This window comes from Cnephaeus nilssonii (genome assembly GCF_951640355.1).
Source record: "Cnephaeus nilssonii genome assembly, chromosome: 21".
In the NCBI taxonomy this organism is placed as follows: Eukaryota; Metazoa; Chordata; class Mammalia; order Chiroptera; family Vespertilionidae; genus Cnephaeus; species Cnephaeus nilssonii.
The window spans coordinates 17008409-17034944 of record NC_137092.1 but is presented as its reverse complement, the minus strand read 5'-3'; the positions used below and the strand labels follow the sequence as shown (position 1 = coordinate 17034944).

The 26536-nt window shown below is 35.5% G+C and overlaps 1 protein-coding gene across 1 annotated transcript in view; it reads left to right on the top strand.

The window, feature by feature from the left end:
- KIFAP3 (kinesin associated protein 3) overlaps positions 1–26536 on the top strand; it is a 118737-nt gene that overhangs the window by 59760 nt on the left and 32441 nt on the right. Inside the window, exons 12-18 of the mRNA XM_079760743.1 lie at positions 1133–1241; positions 3434–3546; positions 3956–4121; positions 4889–5014; positions 6741–6839; positions 9497–9582; positions 23075–23264. Coding sequence (XP_079616869.1) covers positions 1133–1241; positions 3434–3546; positions 3956–4121; positions 4889–5014; positions 6741–6839; positions 9497–9582; positions 23075–23264 — 889 coding nt within the window. The remainder of the gene's footprint in view (positions 1–1132; positions 1242–3433; positions 3547–3955; positions 4122–4888; positions 5015–6740; positions 6840–9496; positions 9583–23074; positions 23265–26536) is intronic.

The following is a 26536-nucleotide window of genomic DNA, read 5'->3' as shown; positions in this document are numbered from 1 at the left end:
GGCATAGGTAGCCTCCCTTTTCCTTTCTACTTTTCTGTCTGCTGCTTCTCTGACCCTCTCCCTTTTTTCTTAACCTTAAATAGAATTATTTTCTCATTTTATACCCATGCCCAGATAGTTGGATCCAGCCTGAAGCTTCAGTTATCAAGCATATGTGGCAGTTCCTATAATTATACCTCCAATCCGAACATTTCTTCTTAATTCAGGCTTGCCTTTATTATCTTCATTGAATAGCCATACTAAACTCTTAAATAGGCTGCTTAAACTCAACGTATCTAAAACCAAAATTAATATCTTCCCTTTAACGTGCCTACTCTAGTTTCTCTTTTTTGGTAAATGTTGGCACCACCATCCATGTTGATGCAGAAACCTGGAGTCATCTTTGACCCTTCCTCTCCAATATCTCAACATCTAGTCAGTTATTCCATCCCATTTGGATTCTTTTTCCTAAATATAGTTCTAGCCTTCCTTTTACCTCTATCTCCACTACTCTCCCTAGTCTAAGAAGCTATCATCTACCTGCATGTTTCCTCTAGCCTTCTAGCTGATTTTCTTGCATTTTTCTTACCCTGTTTCAGTCTATTTTCTACACTGGCCAGATATTTTTAAAACCCGTATCTTATCCTGACACTTCCTTTATTTAGAATCTTTTAATGGCTTTCCATTATCTTTAGAAGCCCTAAATCCTTAACATGTACTTCAAGACCCTGTGATCTGGCTTTTACCATCTTATCTCTCAACACTGTTTCCCTCACTCCAACCATGCTTTATCTTCTTTTAGTTCTTCAGTGGAATCATGTTCTTTCCTGTCTTGTAAATTTGGCCAAGGTGTTTTCTTTGCTCAGAATGCTATACTTCTGCACAATTTTAAATTCCTTCAATGCATAGGCTTTATTTAATATTTCTTCTGTATCCTCCACTTTATTTGGAAGTTTATATTTAATGTAGTTGTTCATTAACCCTTTATTCATCTAGTTATTCAATAGTGAGTGTGCCACAGCTATGTACTGAAAATGTAATTGTGTTATATTATTTCCAACATGCAATCTAAGATAACACATTGTGATAAAATAGTGATTCGGGGTTTTTTTGTATCTTTTTGAGTAAAAATATCCCCTGTGCTTCTTAATAGTTAATGAAGATGCTCTTTGAATGTTCAGATGAACGAATTGACTTGGAACTGATTTCTTTCTGCATTAATCTTGCTGCTAATAAAAGGAATGTACAGCTTATCTGTGAAGGTTAGTGCCTTTGAGCTTCATAGATAACCTCTATCATATGGCAATTGGCATATGATGGAAAATAGGTAATAAGGAAATAAAATTACAGCTATAACCCTAAAAGGTCAGATAGACTCAGAATATTCTGATATCATGAGTAGAAACACCCTTTAGTAACAAGGTCAGTTACCCTTAATTGAAATTTGATTTTTAAAAATACTTTCTATATGAAACAAAACTTTTAATTTGCAGAGTAATTCATTGCAATGTAAGATAGTATAATACAAATATGTTAGGTATTTGTTTCTATAGTATTTTTGCAAAATTGCTTGTCATGCATTATGATATTTCAGAGTCCCCTTGATAGTTTTTTTCTTATTTGAAAAGTATACATGTTTGTTACAAAAAAATACAAATAAGCAAATAGGAAAAAATTAAGCGTTTACTCTCCCTATTTAGAGGTAATCATAGGTAAAATTGATGCAAAGCTTCTATATATTTTGATGCAAAGCTTCTATATATTTTTTTTGTTTTTTATATATTTTTATTGATTTCAGCGAGAAAGGGAGAGGGGGAGAGAGAGAGAGAAACATTAATGATGAGAGAGAATCATCAATCAGCCTCCTCCTGCACGTCTCAAACTGGGGATTGAGCCTGCAACCCGGGCATATGCCCTGACCGGGAATCAAACTGTAACCTTCTGGTTCATAGGACGACGCTCAACCACTGAGCCATGCCAGCTGGGCTGCTTCTATATATTTTTTAAATTAAAATGGGGTTCTTTATGTATGGTGATATTCTTTAAGTTAATAATATATGAAATATCATTCCATGTGGTTAAATACTTTTATAAAACATACTTACCAATAGCTGAAAAATAATCCATTGAATGATTTTCCATAGTTTAATCTGCTAATTTGGTTGTTTAATTTGCTGCCACTTCTTTTCTGTGACAAACAACAAGGCAGTGATTTTCCCTTTTCTGAGGTTTTCCACATTTTCATTTTTATATTCTTAGGATGAATTCCTAGAAGTAGTTTTTCTAGGTCAACCAGCACGTACATTTTAAAAATGTGTGGCCCATATTCTATACACAAAAGAGCCCATACTCTGTGATTAGATTTATGTGAAATTCTAGAACAGTGATGGCGAACCTGACACGCGTGTCAGCACTGACACGCGTAGCCATTTCTGATGACACGCGGCCACTGAGGCAGCCACATGCTGAGGATGAAACATTTGCTGCTCCTGAGGATGAAACATTTGCAAAATAATGTTTTTTCCTCAAAGTGACACACTACCCGAGTTATGCTCAGTTTTTTGGTGAAGTTTGACACACCAAGCTCAGAAGGTTGCCCATCACAGTTCTAGAACAAGCAAAATTAATCTATGTTTAATAAGAAGAAAGAGAAGGAATAGACGAGGAAAAGAAAAGAAGAAAAGTGATTGAATTTGGGGAATAGTATTGGCTGGGCATAGGGGATTCTGGAGCAAATGGAAATATTCTATATGTTGTGTATGTGAATTACATAGCAGCATACGTTTATCAAAATGAATCTATTGGAGGCCCAGCTAGGGTGGCTCAGAGGTTGAGTGTCAGTTTGATTTCTGATATTTGATTTTCAGTCTTCAATTCCTAGTTAGGGCATATATCATATGTCCCGGTTGAGGGTTTGATCCCCAGTGGGGGGCGTGCAGAAGGCAGCCGATCAATGATTTTCTCTCGTCATTGGTGTTTCTATCTCTCCCCCACCCCCACTTCCTCTCTGAAATCAATAAAAATATTTTTCTTAAAAAATCTATTGGAACCCTGGCCTGTGTTGCTTTTAGAGCATTGGCCTGAACATGAAGGGACATAGGCTCGATTCCCAGTAAAGGGCATGCACCTGGGTTGCAGGCTCAATTCCCAAACCTGATCGGACACGTGCAGGAGGCAACCAATTGATGTGTCTCTCTCTCTCACATTGATGTTCCTCTTTCTCTGCCTCCCCCACTCTCTCTCCCTTCCATTCCTTGTAAAAATCAATGGAAAAAATATCCTCAGGTGTAGATTAACACCCCCCCACTACCACCACCAAAATCTATTGAATACTTAAGGTTTATGCACTTTACTGCATATAAATTATGGAACTTTTGTGAACTATAAACAAAAAAAAATGATTTAACTTAGTGAACCTTATTTTACTGGTGAATCTTTGGTGTTTCTGTACCAGGAAATGGGCTAAAGATGCTCATGAAGAGGGCTCTGAAATTCAAGGACCCACTGCTAATGAAAATGATTAGAAACATTTCCCAGCACGATGGACCAACTAAAAACTTATTTATTGTAAGTATAATTTTTGACCTGTCTATTGTAATGGCCTGAGAATTAAAGCTTTAAAATGAGCCATTTGGAAATATAACTTTTCCTGAGCTCTCATCAAATATTAACTCATGACCCAACTTGGTTTTCTATCAACAACTTCTTTGTAAGAGTAACTCCTAGAAATTTAAACCTAGGTTTTTATGATGATGTTTTTGTTTTATGATCCCTACCCCTAACCTTTCCATACTCACTCCAGTTTTCTTGCCTTAAACCAGTTCACCATAGGCTCCCCTAGTAATTCAGCTCAAAATTATTAAAAACAAGAGAGTCACATTTGATACTTATTTTTCTTTCCAAAGGGTTGAATTATTAGAGTGGTTCTTCTGCAGAAATCATTTTTAAATTTGTATTAAAATTGTATTTTCTACAGGATTATGTTGGGGATCTTGCAGCCCAGATCTCTAATGATGAAGAGGAGGAGTTTGTGATTGAGTGTTTGGGAACACTTGCAAACTTGACCATTCCAGACTTAGACTGGGAATTGGTGCTGAAGGAGTACAAGCTGGTTCCATACCTCAAGGATAAACTAAAACCAGGTCTCTGCTGAGCATCTCACTTTAGTCCTACCATGAAGTTATTTATGTTGTGGACAAGGCTGCTAGAGCATTATTTTGTGGCCATTATATGACAAATTTTCTCTTATTCCTCAAGTTCTAGTTTCTTTTTTTTTTTTTTACATATATTTTATTGATTACAGAGAAGAAAGGAGAGAGTGAGAGAGATAAAACATTAATTATGAAGGAGAATCATTGATTGGCTGCCTCCTGCATGCCCCACACTGGGGATCAAGCCCACAACCCAGGCATGTGCCCTGACTGGAATCGAACTGTGAACTCCTGGTTCATAGGTTGATGCTTAATCACAGAGCCAAGCCAGCCGGGCTCAAGTTCTAGTTTCTTTTTCCCAGTAAGGTGGTCACTCTTATTCTTTTTTCCTAACAATGAATATTAGTTTCCCGTTCCCATTCTGCCTTCTTTCTTATTTTTTTAATCCTGCCTTTTTGAAATGACCAAATGCCATCCCTTTCTGCAAACCATGTACATACACACACACAAAGTTCTTCAGAGTATTCAAGTGAGTCTTCTACTTTCTGTGTTTAAATTGTCATCCATTTGTATTTCCAAAGAGTAATTTCTATGTCTCTGCTGCCCTCCCCTCCCACCACGAACTATCATCAGTAAACATGGAAATTTGGAAAAAGAAAGATATATAACCACCTTACGGATTCATAAGAATTGATTTAGCTTTTAGTATCTTCTATGTTTTCTGTGAATTAAAATGTTGTGTGATCTGACTTTATCAGGTACTGCAGAAGATGACCTTGTTTTGGAAGTGGTGATAATGATTGGAACTGTGTCTATGGATGACTCTTGTGCTGCATTGCTAGCCAAGTCTGGGATAATCCCTGCACTCATTGAACTGCTGAATGGTAAATTATAATTTATCTTAATTTATTTGTATGCTAATATATTAATAGGTTATTAGTTTAAGTTTTTAAATATGAATAGAGTTTGGAATCATAATGTTATTTAACTTGATACATTAATGATCTTATAGCAACTTAAGTTATATAGTTATGAAAAATGAATTAAATATAACTCTTACTGGGATTAGCTAGAGTAATATCAAAGAATTGAGAACATTGCTGTGTTGAATTTTACCTTAATCTAGGACACTCACTTGTGAGCTTTTTCCTTTCTGAACCCAAATAGGTCACTAGTAAATCCAGGTTTCTAATTTTAGAGTCCTTACTTTTATTGTCTGCCATACCAAAGGCTCTCCCTCATATCTTTGATATTTCTGGTCCAGTCTTAGAAATACAAATCTATGCATGTATATGCTTAACCTTCTTAGATTATTCAAATTCTCAGCTACTATCCAAAAGATTTTCTAACCAGGACAGGTGTAGGGTGGACGGGGTCAATGTGGAAAAAGGGAGACATCTGTAATACTTTAATAAAGATAATTATTTTTTAAAAAAAGGAAAAGAAATTCAGGACCATTTTAGACATTGCCTTCCTCTCATCAGCCTTGAACAACTAATATTCTGTCATTTCTTCTTCCTGCTGAACTTCGTATTTGGATCTCCTATGCTGTGCAAATCCTTTTTAATATTTTGATTTCTAATCAGGAAAGTTTATTTAGAAGTTAATTCTAATTATCATAATACCCCCTAGTTCCAGACATTTATTGTCCTCTAAACTTTCTTCAGTGAAGAGAATGTTCTCTGTCTATGCTGTCCATCACATGTAGCTATTGTGTGAACTGGAATTTTAATTCTATTACATTTTAATTTAATTAGCCACAGTGGCTTATGGTTACAAGAATGGACAATGAGGCCTAGGTAGAGCCTTTCCCTACCCCCTTGTATTCCTCTTAATGAGTTTCTTGTTCTCCATATTGGACACAAAATTTGTCTGAATCTAATATTATTTTATTAGAGTCACATTTTCTGGGACCTTATATTAGCCTGCTCAGGTGGCCATTAACTAAGTTCCACAGGCTGGTTGTCTTAAACAACAGATATTTCTGGAGACTGGGAAGTCCAAGATCAAGCTATCAGTCTATTTGGTTCCTGGTGAGGAAAATAGAACCAAATTTATTTCAAAATTAGAGTTGTTTAAAGAATTCTTATCATGGACAAGAAATAAAACAAGTGGAGATGTGTTGCCATTTAACGTTATGGCTAATTTAATCAATTTCTTTATACCTGGTGGCAAAATACAGTGAAAACTATCAAGAAGCACTGTTACTATTCTCTTAAAACAATCTTGCTCCTCAGTTCGTCCAACCTGGGCTTTTGAGATAAGTAATCTCATGTAGTCTGGTTTAAACTCAGATATGATATAATTTCTCTTTTTCAAAATCTTACTTTTTTATCTTTGTATTCCAAAGTAATTTAACCTATTTAGTTTACAACCAAATTTACTAAAACTTCTGAAAACGTATTATTAAGAATTTCCTCACTGTTATCATCATGTAATTTAGAAAAACACCTAAGACATAAATGACATGTGCCACCCATATTATTATCAATAATTTAAACTAGTTGTCTTTTATTAGTCTCCTTGACACTTTTAGGTTTTTTATTCAGTGTTTTTTAATTTGTATATAAACACAGTATTCTTTTATTAAAAGTTTTCTGTTTCCTTCAGCTCAACAAGAAGATGATGAATTTGTGTGCCAGATAATTTATGTCTTCTATCAGATGGTTTTCCACCAAGCCACGAGAGATGTCATAATTAAAGAAACACGTATCCTTTCAATGTTTACAACAAATAATGACATTTCATATATTTAGGTATTTTTTCTTGCAAATATTCAAATAATGTGGAAAATATCAAGCTCTGAAATACATTTATAAGGCAAGCTATTTTTCATGGAAGCATAGTATGGTGTAGCTTAAGAAGCATTATAATCACATAACCCTAAAGGTCATTTTTAATTACCTTTTACTACTTACTAGCTGCAGGACCTTGGATACACTACTTAATCTGCTTGAACATACAATCTTGCATCTATAAAATGGCCATAATATTATTAAACTAGAGGCCTGGTGCATGAATTTGTGCACGCGTGGAGTCCAGCTGGCCCACCCTGATCAGGGCTGATCGGGCCAGGTCGGCCAGGGGGGAGGAGCTTTGGATGGTTGGCTGGCCAACCCACCCCCAATCGGGGTGGGGGGGCCAGTTGGGGCTGGGGTATGAGGCTGGCAGGGGGGAAGGGCCACAGCAGTTGGCCGGCCAGCCCTGCCCCCTGGTCGAACTCCCAGTCAAACTCCTTTGCATATTAGCCTTTTATTATATAGGGTAGAAAGAAGACATCCTTCATTATAGGATTGTCATAAGTACTAATGGATTTAATGTGCTATAATAGTTCCCAGCACAGAGATTTACTCATTAAGTGGTAGTTTATCATTATTGCATCTAAAAGGGTTCCTGATGTCGCCAACATCTTCACCTGAAAAACAACCTACCCTCTGTATTCACAGTGGGTAATAACGGTATCATCCTCCCAGTCCCATAGCTGAAAATTTTGTGTCTGCTGTCTCTTTTACCATACATAACTAATCATTTATTTTACAAATATATATCTAGTGCTGACCATATAACAATGTTTTAAGCGTTGAATATACTCAAGGACTTTATAGACTATTGTAGAGTTAGACAATTAAATAAGAAATATAAAATTATAATCCAGTGTGAACAGTGTCATAAAAGATATTTGCCCAATACACAGGAGGAGATATATAACCAACTCTGGGGATGTCATGAAAGGATGGCAATGGAAAAATGGAAGTGGTATCTAAGCTGAATTTTTGTCTTTTATTTTTTTAAAAAATATAAGATGTGGTCTGCTTTTGTGAACCAAAAATTAAAATTAAAATATCTGCTTTAGAAATCCACTGCATAAAATTCTTCAATACCCATGTGAAAAAATCTAAGCTGTGGCTTAGCATACATAGCTCTTTATAACCTGACCTTAACCAAATTTTCCAAAGTTCCCTGTTTAACCTTACTATACACAGTTGTCTCTTAGCACACCCAATTTCTCATCATTTATCAAACATGACCCACCTTGTCAAAACTTACTGCCTCTTCAGGTGCCTTGTCAACCTCAAAAATATTCCTCTCCTCTTTTTACCTGACTATCTCCAACTTAGCAAACATTAATAAGGTTATAAGCCATCTTCTGAGTTAAGCCTTGTGCCTCTCTTCTTCCCATTAGGAGTAATAATTAGTTTGCCCTCTTTAATAATAATTTAGCATGATATGAACTTCCAGCTTGCCAGTTATTTCCCTCAGAAGGTATTTTTCCACTGTCTTCTGGCCTGAATTGCTGCCAATGAGAAATCTATAGTCTACTAATTATTGGTATCTGACATAAAGTCTGATGACAACTTACTTTTGTTTCCATTCTAAGTGAGTCAGTCTTTTTGCCAGAAAGGTCAAAGGAATGTTTTCTGTTTCTATAAAGCCAAGTAGTTGTATTAGAATTTGACTTGGTATTTATTATCCTTGCTTGATTTTTCCAAGTATGCAATTGTGTTCTTTCAGTATGTAGTTTTGTCTTTTTTTTTTATTTCAGGAGAGTTTTCTTGAATTATAGCTTTTATTATTTGTCCTGTCCTATTGCTTTGGTTGTCTTCTTGATATTTGTTATGTTGGATCATCTTTGCCTACCTTTAATATCTGTTTCTAATTGTTCTCTCTTTTCATTTATTCTTTAATTTTAAATTTTTTCTTTCTTTTTACTTTCTACTTCTCCTAAAGTTTTATCTATTATTTTTATTTACTCTTGTGCTGTTATAAATTTAGTTTTTTTTATACCTTAAATGATTTTGATTTTTATTTCTTTCCTGAATTATTTCAGTTTTCTAATTCTGACATATATTCTTTCATATACTATTGTCTTCTCTAATTATTTTATCTCTTTTTGGGATATTGAATTGCAGTTTTATCTTTTATGTAAAAATGTTTTGTTTTCTTTTTCTTATAATAACCATAGATGGAATTTGACTGTGATTCTTTTCTGTTGCTCTTTTACTGTGAAATTCACTCCCTAGACTTTTAGCAGGGCCAGATAGATCGAGAAAGCTTTTATAACTATACAGCTGTAGAGCTACCTTTTTAGCTATTTTCATGTTTTCAAAAATATGGCCTTGTACTTTCTAAAATTTACTGGCTGTTTTTCTTACCCATTTTTATGTAGTTTTTTTCTTTCTTTCTCATTCTTGTTTTTTAAACAAATGAAATAGAAAATGTTTCTGGCCATCTTGTATTAATGATTTTATTTTAAAATTTGCAGTTAAATTTCAAGTTATTTGAATTTTGTGAAATGAGAGATTTTCTAATAAGATTGAATAGCCTCAATCTCAAATGTCATTCGTATCTTTAACCACTTTATTCAGAGGCTCCAGCCTATCTCATAGATCTGATGCATGATAAAAATAATGAAATCCGAAAGGTCTGTGATAATACATTAGATATTATAGCGGTAAGTAATTTATCTTTCTACACAAATTATAATAGTCTTCATTTGGGGAGAAAAAAGACATTGTACACCTATTTAGAACATTGCATTCAGTGTAAAGACAAATTTGTCTTTTGGTAAATCTCAGAAAATACAGTGGTAAAAAAAATTCATTTTTAAAACATTTTTAAGACTTTTGGCTCTTAACTTTTTTAAAACATGTTTTTATTGATTTTAGAGAGGGAGGGAGGGAGGAAGGGAAGGGAGGTAAAGAAACAAACATCAATCGATTGCCTCCCGCACTCACCCCCACTGGGGACCAAACCAGCAACCTGGCCATGTGCCCTGACTAGGAATTGAACTGGCAACCTTTTGGTGCATGGGATGTGCCAGATACCAGATTACTTTAAATATTTTTTTCACATATGACAGATAGTGCTACACGTAAACTGCTTGCTTCCTTCTTTGAACTATATTTATACTTTTATTTTGGCTCACCCTGTAAAAAGTTTTTTGAATATAGACTATTCAGTAGTTTTCAAAGTTAAACTTAAGTATTTTAAAAGGATCAGAATATTATTTAAAGTTCTTTAATTAACAATTTTATTGCAAATTTTCTGAGTTGACAATTCTGCTAGTGATCTCATTATGATATTGGACAACCACCAGCAGATACTTTTCGTCAGTTTTCCATATTTTATTTCAGAAATTCATCTTATTTTATGTCATCTGCTCTTTGGATTTGACTGATTATATCATTATTGGTTTAAAACTAAATGAGTACATTGAAATTTTAGCTTTGATCTCTAAATTACAATAGGGAAACTTTAATATTAAAACCGTGTTTTACCAGGATGTTTCATACATGTGGGCCACTGGTCACAGGATTTATGAATAGAGACTGTTTATTACTCATAGAGAACAATTTCATGACTCATACTTTTTTCTACTAGATCACTGGTGTCATTATTGTATACTAGAGGCCTGGTGCACGAAATTCGTTGGGGTCCCTCAACCCAACCTGCGCCCTCTCGCAGTCCAGGAGCCCTCGGGGGATGTCCCACTGATGGCTTAGAGCAGTGATGGGCAACCTTTTGAGCTTGGTGTGTCAAACTTCGCCAAAAAACTGAGCATAACTCGGGTAGTGTGTCACTTTGAGGAAAAAACATTATTTCGCAAATGTTTCATCCTCAGGAGCAGCAAATGTTTCATCCTCGGCATGCGGCCGCCTGAGCGGCCGCGTGTCATCAGAAATGGCTATGCGTGTCAGTGCTGACACGCGTGTCATAGGTTCGCCATCACTGGCTTAGAACCTAAGCCGTCAGTGGGACATCCTTAGCGCTGCCACGGAGGCTAGAGAAGATCCCGCCACCGCTGCTACACTGGCCAGCCATGAGCCCGGCTACTGGCTGAGCGGCGCTCCCCCTGTGGGAGTGCACTGACCACCAGGGGACAGCTGCTGCGTTGAGCGTCTGCCCCCTGGTGGTGAGTGCATGTCATAACGACCAGTTGTTAGGCCGAGGAAGTATCAGCACATTGAAATGGTGGTAGATCAGCTACTATATAAGGCTCCCTATGATGCTGTCTGATCACTTGAATCAGTTTTTAAAAATTATGGACAAGTAATCTGAAGGTTCATGCATGAATTATTCATGTGATTTGAAGTCCTGCTGTGCCACTCAACTGAGTCATATTCATAGTTGAATCTTTTAGAAGAGAGGTTATCCAGTGCAGCTCGTAGAAGAGCACCAGCTCTGGAAACTGCCATGTTCTGCTGGAAGGATGTTTCGTTACCTTTTTGTTACACACCTACAAGATTCAAGGCCCTAGTTCAGTTTTAGCTTGATAGTTGGGAATGGTATAGTGGGAGCAGTTCCTTCCCAAAACATTTTTCTCCTCAGTTGGGTTGGGGTTCTGATTTTAACCTTTGGTCTCTGTGAAATGGCAGCTTGGTCTTGTTGACATTGCATCTAGAATACAACTGACTCAAGTGCTCCCACTTACTGAATAATCTCAGGCAATTTATTTAACTTTGTGAAGATTCCATTTACAGTGTAAGGAATGGAGAAGATGTATATGAAGCATCTACCACATGATAGTCACTCAATATGCTCATTTCAGACTAGACCAAAACTCAGACCTAGTTAAGTTTATATGTAGATTAAATCTGTGGATCATTTCACTTTTTTTAGTACAGATAATTAGACTATTTTCTGTTCATTTTAATTTTTAAACTGGTATGGGAAGATAATCTGTTCACTGTTTGGATTTTAAGTATGGGACGTTATTTGGAGTATATATTTTAGTCGGACATATTACTATTTGTAGTTTAAAGTTACCCTGCAAATGGCTGAATTTGCATTTTAAAACTTCATATCAGAACAATTAACTGAATAGGGCAATTAGCTGAAAGACCTGGTTAGGAGAATGTCTTAAAAAGGGAGCAGCCTTTTCCAGTACAGAAGTGCCTCATCTGTTCAGTTACTCGCGTTCTGAACTGTGGTAATTTATTGGGTTTGAACTCAATTTATTAGCTAACCTCAGACCACAGTTACACTCCTAGCTCACTGGACCTCTGTATTTGGGAGAAATTTGAGGAGTGGGCATTTTAACGCATCAGTAAAAAGACAGCTTCTCAAGCCACTTGGGATAGCTGCCAGTCTTTGGTTCTTTGAGCCCAGGCTCTATTACTGATCATGACTCAGGGTCTATTTGCTTGTCCTGAATCTTTTTCAAGACCAAAACAAGAGGAAATTGACTTAATTTGAAACAGGGGAAACTTTGATTAGGCGCAGCAACGATGATGAAACACTAGAAATGGGCTGTCAGGGAGAATGTGAAGTCTCTGTCCAGTTACATCAGTAAGAACCAAATAATCAACTGCCTAGGATGGAAGTGGATGATCTCTTAAGACTCTTTTTACCTCTACATTTTGATTTCCTAGTATCTCAGCATGTCCTAAACTAATAAAAAATACCCAAAAGTGGGAATTTTATATCTTAAAGCAACTTATCTTTAAGAAAACAGACTTCTTTTTTACTTAAGATAGACAGTGTAGAATAATACTAAGAAAAATTAGATGCCTTACAACCGTTAAGGAAATATGCCTACTACAATTAAGTATTTGTCCCCAAAATTATGGAAATGTTAGGTTAGTGATGATTTGTTTAATATATTTGGGCCCAAGCCCTGAATTGGTGAACTGAAACAGATGTGGTGGTAGTAGTCTTTGTACCATGGAGTATTACATATTTGGTGGTGCGGTCTCTGTGGCCTCATCAGCAAGTTGTCGCCTGTCTGACTAGGCCTTACATGTAGTTTCTGAGGCAGAGAATGGGGTAGGTTCCGAGGGGAGCAGGAAGGCAAGGAGAGAGCAGCCTAACAGCTTCTTGATCTTCAAAGAGGATTCTATGGAAGTTGACTGTTGCCTTTTCTCTTCCAAGCTTTGGGAATCTTGAAGGGAAGAACAAAACCCTCTACACATAGAGAGCTCCTAAAAACCCAGATAGATTTTCACACTTCAGTGCTTCCTCAACTTTGAAGTAGTTGAGAACCACATAAATTCTTCCTCAGTTGCCAAGTGAATTCCTCCCCTGACTTTACTGGGTTTTCATGCATGTAATATATGTTTATAAATCACATACTGTGTTCCAGACACTAAGGTAGACACAGGGACTACAAAACTCCATAACATAAAGTCCCTAAAATATAAAAGTTTACCATCGGGACTCTACAGAACACAAGGGTTCTAGACGTGAGCTGGCCTTCCGGGAGCAGTACAACTACATGGCTCTGCCCATACATGTTCTGTACCAATGGCACATTGTGGCTACAGGGTGTTCACAGGAAAAGGAATGTAGCTCCAGTATTTTAAACTTGGAAAACAAGGTGCTATCTTCATTCCAGGATAGACAAAATCATATTAAATAAGACTGGTGTATTGAAATGAAATAAATCAATGTAGGTTTACATGTAACCTCTAAGACCTCAATTGTTATGGTCTCCACAAAAATGACCAGGAAAGCTTGTGTCAGACAGAAAAGCTATGTTTATTAATAATCTTGACAGCAAGTGAGAGCATTTTAAAAATGCCTCCTACATCTTTAAAAGGGAAGTTATAGAGGAAGCTTCATAGCAATAGGAAGAGGGTTAGCATTAGAAGTCAGGTTATTTCAGGACAGGCTTTCAAAAACAGCGAGTGGGTAGGAATTGGGTAAAATGAGTAGACAGTAGTCACTGTTAATTGGCTTGCAGGTTGGTTATAGGGACAGAACAGATTTCTAAGTAAGTTATTGACAGAAACTTCTAACATGTTCATTCTAGAGTAAGTGGAGTTGGTTCTTCCTTGTTTCACAATCTTGGCAAATTTTAATTTTTCATATTTGTAAGTTTGACTTTTATGTCTCAGTTTCATACAATCAAATTGGGTTTAATGAGATAAGTTTGGCTAGCCCTCTTTTGGAGTTCATTTTTACATTGCATAAATGTGAAAGGCAGACATTTAGGATATTTTTTCCAGCTTTTTAGAATTTACACACACACACACACACACACACACACACAGACCAGATCCTTAAATAATGTCATTTCCTTCAAAGTCCTTTCTTTATAACATTGAGGAGATGCCCTAGGAACTTAACTCTTGTTTATATCCATTAAACTACAGTACAGTTGGTTAGTATGATGTTTCAATTAAAGTCACAAACCATATTGACGACATTAAGTAAGGACCTACTGTGTGTGTACACATATATACACACACATACATATATATATACATATATATATGTGTGTGTGTGTGTGTATTATATACATATATACACTGAGTGGCCAGATTATTATGATCTCTGAACGCATAATAATCTGGCCACTCAGTGTATATGTATATATTAGAGGCCTGGTGCATGAATTCGTGCATGGGTGGGGTCCAGCCAGCCTGGCCAGGGGGAGGGGATATGGGCAGTTGGCCGGCCTGCCTGCTGGTCGAACTCCTGGTCGAGGGGACAATTTGCATATTAGCCTTTTGTTATATAGGATATACACTGAGTGGCCAGATTATTATGCGTTCAGAGATCATAATAATCTGGCCACTCAGTGTGTGTGTGTGTGTGTGTGTGTGTGTGTGTGTGTGTGTGTATGCATATATATATATATATATATATATATATATATATATATATGTATATATATGTATATATGTATATGTATATATGAATGTGTGTATATCCCTGCCAGTCCTATGCATGTAACTTTATTGATTTTTTTAATAGGCAACAGTTGAATTTTAGAAGCCAAGCAGCCCTAACCGGTTTGGCTCAGTGGATAGAGCGTCGGCCTGCAGACTGAAGGGTCCCAGGTTTGATTCTGGTCAAGGGCATGTACCTTGGTTGCAGGCTTATCCTTAGTGTAGGAGGTGTGCAGGAGGCAGCTGATCGATGTTTCTCTCTCATCGATGTTTCTAACTCTCTATCCCTCTCCCTTACTCTGTAAAAAAAAAAATCAATAAAATATATTAAAAAAATAAAAGGACCCAAGCATATTATGAAAGATAAGAATCATGGTTTTTATTTTTTTATTGATTTTAGAGAGGAAGGGAGAGGGATAGAGAGATAGAAACATCAACGATGAGAGAGAATCATTGATTGGCTGCCTCCTGCACACTCCCTCCTGGAGATCGAGCCCGCAACCCAGGCATGTGCCCTTGGCTGGAATTGAACCTGGGACCTTTCAGTCCACAGGCCGACGCTCTATCCACTGAGCAAAACCGGCTAGGGCAAGAATCATGATTTCTTGCTTAACTACATTCTGTACAGTTATATCTTCTTTTGCGGTCTGACTGGACATAATATTTAAAGTGATATTGCACATATGAGCCCCCTCAGTGCTTTAAACAGAGATTGAAGAGATAATTCTACTGTGAAGTCTGGATAGAAAATACCATCCATAGTCAAGATTAAAGGGCAGCAGTGGGAATAATACTATTGCAAAATAGGCAGTATGTGCATAAAAGTCAGCATCTCTATTATGTACGTATTTAATCGTGTATCTACATATACGTGTCACATACATATCATTGGGAGAAGTCATTTCTAAGATATAAAAGGCATCTTTTTAGCAGCTACTAACTTAACCTTAATGAGCAATTGAATTACTCTAGATCTACTTTAATTTAGTATGAAGAATTGTATTAAATAAACCATATTACGTTCTCACTTAGGGGGCTGCCACATTAAAGGAGAAAGGAAAGTCTGTTTTCCATCAAAAATTTTAGGACACAGAGCAGATCTATGTAGCTCTATGTTATCCTGTATTGTGTTAATCAGATACAAGGTGTGACGGAAGCCAGTGACAGAGTTTTCCTGATAGTGAACAGGCTCTGATAATAGGCTAAGGCTTCATACTGTTTCAGGGGTTAAGTAGTAAACAACAATATAGGACTTCAAAAAGGATGGCACATTCCATAGAAAGTCAAACCATAAGTTCTTCATGACACTTTAGAATTTATGGAAATTGAGCGCTTAAGATCATGATGTCAAGAGCTGAGAAGAAAATAAAAGACATAGTGTTGTGCACCTTTAAATATTAGACAAACTCAAGTCTCAAAGTGTGGCTATCAGGGTGTACTCCTTGTGAAAAGAAGCATTTCAAAAATAAGGAGAAAACAACTAACTACAGGGTGTCTCCCAAAAATATAAACACACTGTAACAGCTGATAGCTCAATTTTGATAATGAAATGTATTTTAATAAACACTGTCTTTATAATTATTCAGAGTATGTGTATACATTTTTGGGGGATATATATATTCCTAGAATATTTCCATAATGACTTGATATATTTTTGTATGTCTTAGCTGTGGCTTAGCTATGACATCCCTCAATTTCCATAGTTACTTTCTGATAACGAGAGGTGATGGTAGAAGAGCAAAGTAGAGATTTGGAGCAGAGAGGTTAAAGGGAATAGATTTAATTGATATATGTTGAATTTGTTAAATTTTTGACACTGGATATTCATTTAGAGTTGCCATTTAACTTTATAAAATAAACTTATACTGCCAGTATTCTTCAGTTTTGGGGGAATAATTACTTCAACAACTTTATGAAGTAATGGTATTAATCATAGATTTTTATTTATAAAATGTTACAACTTGAGTAAATCTTAGATTTGTTTCATTTTGGAAATGAATCTGAGCCAAAAGATATTAAAATACCTTAATATCTTAGAAGGTTATATACTTCTCTTAGTATCAGAGCCAGAATCAGAACCCAGGTCTCCTAAGCCAATGTTCTTTGCATTATACCATGCCATATTATTAATATACGTAAATTCAGACTCTGAGATACAAAGAAACTATGATTTTGCCATGGATGCTAAACTCTGCTCATTGAAGATAACATAGAAGTTGACTGAGGCCTGGGATTCCAGAACTCTGGCCATGGGAGTAGGGTAAAGCTCTATGTGTTTCACCAAAGTGGAGGAGAAATACAAAACAAAGTGAGAGAAAGTGTGAGTGTCTGTGCGTGTGTGTGTGTGTGTGCGTGTGTGTGTGTGTGTGTGCGTGTGTGTGTGAGAGAGAGAGAGAGAGAGAAAGAGAGAGAGAGAGAGAGAGAGAGAGAGAGAGAGAGAGAGAGAGAGGAGAGAGGAGGGAGAGAGAGAGAAACAGATGCATGCAGAGACCACGACTGGGAGGAGTTGCAAATGTAAAGTTGTTAACATGTTTTGCCTTTGGAAAGTATATGTCTATTTTCAGATTATCTTGCTTATATTTTTAGTGTTAAAATGATCTTTCTTTTCTAAAATAACAATAGTAGATGACAGTTGATTTACATTTAATGGGAATCCCCAAGATTTACTTTTGAAACTTCTTAAAGTCTAAATCCCTTGGAACCACAGTACTAGCCTATTAACTACACTTGCTGAATAGACAGTCAACAACCATTAACTAAAATATTTTATTTTCAAGAAATCTGGAACATAAAAATCAGTGTCACCGAAACATAAAGATCCAAGGCCAGCATCATATAGCAAAACAATACTATCTCTGGGGGGATGAGGACAAATATGTGATACCTTAATCAATAAAGAAATTTAAAAAAAAAACAAAAAAACAATACTATCTCATTTGACTCTAACCAGTGTTTACCATTAAGGAAAAGAGAAATTAATTCTTTAAAAGAATTTTGTGTTCCTCATAACAAACATGCTTCATCCCAAAATACTACATTTGGTAAACTGAATACCTGGGGCTGTATATCACAAAGTAGCGCAAGTACAATATCTTGATAATTTTTATACTTAGCCTCTAAATTTAATTATATATATTTTAAAATATTTTCCAAAGTTAGCTGTTAATACTGGAATTGAAATCAATGAAAACTGGTGTTTTTTTTTTATTTTGGTTCTATCTAGGTAAAGGGACTATGGGTGTTTCTATAATTTTCTACTTTCAATACTGAAACAATTTTATAATCATAAAATGCCAAATATTTTTTAAAGTCTTGGTATAACTTTAATGCCTTGATACTGCTTGGTCAAGGGTTTTGTTGTTATCTTCGCTATGGTCTGTAACAGCAAGCCACACATACCTATCAAATCTCAAGGCCACTCTCATGAAAACTCCACTTGTCATTGTAGTGGATTCATTATGGCAGGAATCTGTAGTCATCTTTCGCAAAACACAATTTCCTATATCCTAAATGATCACACAGCTTGGTATAGAGTAACATATTCTGTCTCATGTTTACTGAAGGAAAAGCTGGGGGAAGGGGATTGTTTCGTTTTGTGTTTGAAAAGCTGAAGAAACAACCATATGTTTTCATTGTGGTATCCTGTAAACAGTAATGCACCTGTTAACCTTGTTAGTCACAGAGAGTCAGATCAATGGCTTTACAATACAAAAACACTTAAAACCAAAATAAAGTTATTTTTAATAAGGAAAATGACACTACAATCTATATCAGTGCTACTCAAACTTTTTGACTCTATAATGTTAAGAGATGCCCTGGTTCTATGGGTTTATCTATATACTAGAGGCCCATTGCATGATATTCGTGCAAGAATAGGCCTTCCTTCCCCTGGCTTTGCTCCCAGCCATCCAGGAGCCGCCAAGTCCCTGTTCCTGGGTCGCCCGGGAGCCAGCAACTCCTCGCTCCTGGCCAGAGCACTGCTCCTATAGCTCCCTCTGCCCACCCCCCACCTCCTCATAGCAGGCATCTCACCCCACCAGGCTGCTCCACACCTGCATATGCAAATTAACCCTCCATCTTTTCGGGTTAATTTGCATACTTGTAATTGGCTGTGGGCATAGCAGAGGTACGGTCAATTTACATGTTTGTCTATTATTAGGTAAGATATAAAAGCCTAAGCGACCATTACAACTGGACGACCGGCTGGTAGCTCTGACACGCACTGACCACCAGGGGGCAGACACTTAATGCAGGAGCTACCCCTTGGTGATCCGTGCACTCCCACAGCCAACCTCCCTTGGCTAGCCAATCTCCCACAGTCCCTCCCCCTAGCCGAATAGCCAACCTTCTGCAGTCCATCCCCCCAGCCGGCTGGCCCCTATCGGGACTGGGCAAGACAGCTCAATCGACCTCAATCACTGGCCAGGCCGAGGGACCCCACCTGTGCACAAATTCATGCACCGAGCCTCTAGTTCAGTCATAAACTGGTAAAAGAAAGAAGACAAAACTTTAAAGGAATTCAGATTAGCCTAAGGGTAGTCTTTTTTTTTAAATATATTTTATTGATTTTTACAGAGAGGAAGGGAGAAGGATAGAGAGTTAGAAACATCGATGAGAGAGAAACATCAATCAGCTGCCTCCTGCACACCTCCTATTGGGGATGTGTCCACAACCAAGGTACATGCCCTTGACCGGAATCGAACCTGGGACCGTTCAGTCCGCAGGCCGACACTCTATCCACTGAGCCAAATCGGTTAGGGCAAGGGAAGTCTTATTATATGTGGTATTAAGTCTGTGCCCAAGACACTAACCAGTCATACTTTTTTGTCAAATGTTAGCCACTGATGCTCATGGATATTTTTTATTTGTGTGTTTGCATAGAGTGCAGGTAGTCTTTATTTGAAAACTCAGGTATGCATGTGTAGGTTCATTAAGAATATTGCTGTAAGCTTGAAAGGCAATAAGAAGGTTTAATTAGAAGGGCTATTTGTGAAGAAAATAACATATTTGTTACACATTTCTACACTTATTAAATATATTTTATTATTAAATTACAATAGTACAATTTTACGAGAAGGGCGTAAGATGATAACTCCTAGAATAAGCATGTATTGTGTGTATGTATGTGCAGAGCATTACTTACTAGACTAAGTACACTTTATGGATATGTGGTTTAAGTATTTACTTTTTGAATTATACCTACCTCTGACATTTCACAGTTATTAGTAAAGAGGCAAGTTTTACTCTTAATAAAATAGCAAACCCTATATTTTATAGGCTTTGGGCTCTTGACTGGGTTTTTTTTGTTGTTAATACTAACCCAAGGATATTTTTTCCATTAATTTTTTTTTTTTTTTTTTTTTTTTTTTTTTTTTTTTTTTTTTTTTTTTTTTTTTAGCAAAAGAGAGAGCAAGGAAAGATCAATGTGAGAGAGACATCAATTGGTTGCCTCCTGAAGGCACCCCTGGGTTCGGGGTATGAACCTACATACCCTTGAGGGGAATTGAACCCTCAACCCTTCGGTGCCCAGGCTGATGCTCTAACAGTGAGCCACAAGGGCCAGGGCACTTGACTGGGTTTTAACTACTGTTCTTACACTAGAAATCCAAATGCTTGAACTTAAATTATAATAAAACAGTCAAATTATGTGTTTTTCTATCTTCTTCCTTGAATACTTCTTCATTCAGATAATCAGATTTTAAGTTCTTCTACCAAAATGAAAAGTTAGTTTTATACCTCTTGCCAAATGAAACAAGCTAGTATCCATAAAAGAAACAATACCACTTAAATTAGTTCCAGTATTTAATGTAGATTTCATAGGATTTTTGGTATTATAAGGCATATCCTGGGAGTTTTGGTGACTTGTAACTAACTTATCTTTTAGAAAAAGGCCAGTTAGAATTTCTTGCCCAAAATATCATTTTGCTTTTTGTTTATGCGTTAAATTCTTTACCTTAATGATAGTAAGTTCATCCTTTTCTTCTGAAAGTGTATATGTGATCATTCTTAAATTATCTGGCCACTTTTAATATGACAGTAATATTTCTTTGCAGCTAACTTTGCCACATGTGGAACCAAAACAATATACTGTACTTTTGAAGTCATATACTTTGAAGAGATTCAAAGTTATATTTAGCATTTGGGCTAAATTATTTTAAAGCTAATCACAGTATTCATATTGCATAATTAGCACCACTTAGTATTCTATTTAATTTTGGAAAACCAAAGTGATCTACTAAAATCTGTAGCCATGAAACTACTTGTAACATTTTTGTGCTATTATATTTTTCAATTCCCTTTTTCCCTAACACCCTCCTATGTGTGGCCAGGTCAAGAGAACATGATTGAGAATACAGTGTGTAATATACTTACCAGACCAGAAGCTACTTGCTTGGTCAACAATTCGACCCCTTCATAAAAATCTTAGAGCTGAAAGTTGACCTTGGAAGTCATTTATTATATGCATTCACTGAAGAATACGTTCTACAGTGACCCTGCCAAGTGTTCATTTATTCTCTATTTAACTGCCTTTTCAACATTCATGCTGCCCAAAGTTACTTCAGTGTTCTGGGCCTCATTTTCTCATTTGTAAAATGGCAATAAGAATAGTACCTAATTTAGAGAGCCATAACTTCAATTAATTAACAGTAATGGTGAACATTAAGTGTTTTCAGTATAGGTTTACAGGTTTTCTAAATGCTTTATCTGCATTTTCTCATCAGAGCAACTTATGTGTGATCAACAATTGGATGATTGTTTAAATGATTGTATCTAGTCATTGTAACCATGCCAACAAGACATGGCATTTGGATTTAGGATGTATTGTTTATATCTAAATTGTCAATTTCAAATACAGGTTAGCATTGAAAATATAACTCCGAATAAAAAATCTCCTTCAGTGATTTTAGTATTGAAATTGTAACAGTTGAAATAATAAATGTTTATTAGTTTTAGAGTAAAATGTAATGATTAATGTTTATCATAGCTCTACTTTTATATAATTTAATTTCAAATAATTACATTTGGAAATAAATTGACAGCTATTAAGGGTATTATTAGAAAACTATTAGAAGAAAAATTTAATAATTCAGTGGCCAAGTTGCCATTTGCAGTACCATAGCCCAGAATATCTCCTACCTCCACCAACCTCAGTTGTAAAAGAGCATTTATATAGTTTCAAAGGTGACAGTCTGAAAGCTGACACCACTAAAAGATTTAGTGATACTGTGAAACTTTTAAAAAATTAACAGGTAAATTATTAATATGAAAATAATAATTACCTTTATTATAAAATTTCATATTATTCTTATATCCCAGAAATTCATTTTATGATGACAATTTTTGACTTGAGCCTCAATTTTGGATGAAATTTGTGCAATAATTTGACTAAAATGTATATTTGGTCTACCTCTGTTATCATAATTTGTGTTGACTATTCGAGGACTGTACTATTAGCTGGCACCTTTCCAACTCCTTTTTAGATGACTATAAAAAAAGTGTCAAAGAGGTAACAGAGGAATTTAAAACTAAGAACTCTAGTATTAGGTTAAGAAATACCTGAATCCTTTTTTTTTTTCCATCTATGCCATCAATGGTACTGTCCACTAATTGTTAAGTGAATACATTAGTCAGAAGTAGCCATAATCTGGGTAAAGAGCTGGAAGCTAGATAACTTCAGCTGTAGTTTATAATAACTTGCCTTTTGTCCTTCAAAACATTCACCAAAGATGTTCTCTGTGAACAGGTATTTCAGGTACAGCGGTGAATAAGGCAGGAATTCATGGCTGAAGCAGGAGAATGACATATAAAGACATAATTATGACTAAATAAGATAATATTATTTTGTTTTCCATAGTAACTATTTCAGTAATAGGAGAAATACTTTACTGCTTTAATACTTTAGTGCTTTTTCTTCCTACTGAAAACTGTTATCTAAACAAAAAGACATAGCAAAAGATGTAATTTTAATGCTTCACCACCTGTCATTAGTGTTACAAATAAGTATAGCCACAAAACTCTTTGAAAGCTGAAGTCTGATTCCTTACCTAGGTCTAGTGATAAAGAATTTGTGAAATTTAAGATTTTCCAATTTTTGACATTCCCATTAGCAACTGGTAATCCAAACAGAAATGTATTTAATATATGTATTTACTTAATTGATTTTTATTGATTATTGTATAAAATAATTCTGAACAGGTATTTTAAATGTTTCCTCTGACCCAAATGAAAAGGCCCCCCAAATTCTCACAAGATAAAAGTACTGTTATCTGAGAGTCAAAGAAGTTCCTTCATAGGCTTACATAGTGATAATTGGCTATTTGTTTTCGATAGGAATATGATGAAGAATGGGCTAAGAAAATTCAGAGTGAAAAGTTCCGCTGGCATAACTCTCAATGGCTGGAAATGGTAGAGAGCCGTCAGATGGATGAGAGTGAGCAGTATTTGTATGGTGATGACCGAATTGAGCCTTACATCCATGAAGGAGATATTCTTGAAAGACCTGACCTTTTCTACAGCTCAGGTAAGATGGTAGCCAGTTGTCTGCATGCTAGTTTGATCTGCCAGCCTTACTCATTCCCAAGCTTTGTAAGCACTTCTTTTAGAGTATAAATGTCTTCTGCTAATCATTTCAGGCATAACATCAGTACTCACCAGGAAAACCTAATAATTTACTGTTATTTTTTTCCAAAATAATTCCTTTTTTATTATGTGATCTCAATATAAAAGCCCATGGCCAGGAAAATTAATTGCTCTTAATTGATTACATTCTAGAATATGTAACTTAAAATGACATCTTCAAGACTTCTGACTTCGGTTTGAAAATGTAATATGTATTTTTCTTTATTTATTTAAATGTATAACTTACTAATTTATGTTTTGTTTTCTCTGTATTTCATTTTAAAACTCTACTTTTGCCATGGTTTTTCTTTATTTTCAAAGTAGTAAACTATTTGATGACTCTTACTGGTTGGGATGATGTAGATACTTTATAGCAATAGTTTTTTCCTTCTAAACTCGGCTAGTGTTTTCAAGATAAATCTTACATATGTTATAACCTTGTTGATTCTGCCATACTGCCTTTTTCCAGGGATGAGTTTGGCACAAAGATTGGTAAGTTTTTCCATATTTTGGCTTTTAATGTGTTTCACAGTTGCCAGTATTAATATTACTTCATTGAAGTCATTTAGTTGACGAGTGGAAGGAAAGGATTTCTAATTAAGATCTGTAGCAGGTTAGAAATAAAAAGCATGAAAGTGATTATATCTAAATTAATGGCTCACCTTTTTCCTACTATGTATTGATTCATGTGTATTCATAATTGTGTATTGTGCAAATTGCCCATAAACACTGCATTATTTTTATATTTCATATAGTTATTTGAATCCTAGAAAATTGATACTTTACTTTGAAAATCAAATAGATTTCTTCCTAACTGAACTTTACAGTAGTTATGAAATACTGCTTTGTGTTTCAAACCAGATGGTGTAGATCATTAATTTCAACCAACCGAAATTTCTTAGTTCAGTAATGGCAAGCAGCTGTTCCTTACATATTCAGATATTCATGAAGTAAAATGATGTAAAATATATATGATATGAATTTTTTTGTTAATAGAAATCAGAATTTCTTGGAATCAGATTTCTTGCTTTGAAGATTGATAGCTACTTTTCAGTGTGAATCATAGTTTTCAAACCAAATAAAACTTTTAACCACCACAGTATTCAACTTTGTTGTTTTAATACAATTAGAATTTTAGAACAGATTTCTAAAAAGTTAAAGCACAGAGATCAACCAAAGAACTTGTATGCATGCATTTAAGCATAACCAATGGACACAGATACCAGGGGGGTGAGGGCATGAACGGGAGTGGGGGGGTGGGCAATGGAGGGATAAGGACACATATGTAATACCTTAATCAATAAAGGGGAAAAAATTAAAAAAGAAAAAAATATTCAGTTTGCTGAGAGGACTTAGCTATAATTAAATAAAAGTCTTATCTATACCCTTAAATATCACATGATCTCACTCATATGTGGGATATAATGATCAACATGATTTGATGAACAAGAATAGATCCAGAGACAAATGGTAGGGGAGGTGGGGGGGTTAGAGAGCAACCAAAGGACTTATATGCATGCATATTAGCATAACCAATGGACACAGGCACTGGGGCGGTGGGGGCTTGCCCGGGGTGGGAATGACTAGGAGGGTAGGGTCAATTGGGGAAAAAGGAGACATATGTAAAACTTTAGACAATAAATAAAATTTTTTTAAAAAGTTAAAGCACATTTCCAAAAATTTATTTAAATTAACCTCTTAAATGAAAATCATAAACATTTTTATGTAAGATATTTTATAATTAAAATGTACAACTTAGGCTTTTATGCAAAATCTAAATTTAATAAATTTATAGCAAAATTTAGAAACAGCCACCACTGATGGAAAATTTAAGCATTTGAGGGGTAGAATATTATCATTAGATATACTCATGGTGGTTTTTTAATACCTGTGGCCTGATGATATGGTGGAGATTACATTGCTGTGAATTTAAAGATATAGTTCTTATATCAAGCCATCTATTTTATTAGTGTATTAATATTTTACCTAGTTCATTTTCCATGAGTAGTTCATCTACTAAATGAATCTCTTGATGTGTGTCATGGAAACCTAGATAATGCCAGCCTCTTTCCTCTTATTATGTGCAGTTGTATCTTCAGAAACTTCAGAGAAATTTGTAATACTACAGATTTGAAAGCCATCTTATTTAAGTCCCTGGTCTCCATGAAACTTTAGGCTTCTTCCAATAAAAGCAGGATCAGTAGCTTTTTAGCCACAGAAGTTAAGCTAAGTGGCCCATAACTCCCTGGGTTTTATCTTTTACTTTAAATGAAATATCATTTGCTACTTGGTAGTCGTTAGTATTGCCTTCTGTATATTCAAACTGTTAAATATGTCAAAATGTATATGTTTCTCTCTTTTATTTTTTAAAAGGATTTTAATATTGTCATATAAAATAGGAATCTAGCATTTCCTTTAGTTATAGTATTTTTTCCTTAGAGTCTAAAATTATTATGATTGTAATCACTGACTAACTTCCTTTTCTGTCATGAAAATTAGGTTGTTTGCTTTAGAACATTTACCAACAGAGCAAGCATATTATCACTTACAGCAAAGCTGGACTGCTACCACTACACACTTCTAAATGACTTCTTACGTTTTTGTTTTTCTCCATCAATTGTGGTGAATCTTATTCCTAGAACTTGACATTTCTGGAATATGAAGCTTAAAATGGTTTGCTTCTGTCTCAGAATCATTATAAAACTATCATTTTCATTTCCATCTGTGTTTCTATGGTGTGTCTTAACAGACACAGCCAAGTAAGTTATGATTTACCTATTTGAGTCATTTCTTTTTCTCATTTTCTCCATTATTGATATCTATTTTTTCCCACACAATCACAGTTTCACTTTTAGCTAGTTCACCAAAGAGTCCAATATTATGTTTTCTTTAGACTTTAAAAAATGAAATTTATTTAAGTAACAATATATAAGAAGATAATGTTTTTGTATTTGTTCCTTTTGTTCACAATGTGTATACGCCAGTGTTTTAACTGACTTTCAGAAATCAGAAGGCTGATAAATTACCTGTGCTGACAGTCAATTTGCTTTGATTTCACCCTTATTCCAGTACATACCCCTTTTACTTACAAGCACATTTACCATTATTACTCGGAACACCTCAGAAAGGTGTGTTGGATGTAACCATGGCATAAAGGCCTCATATAATTTAATA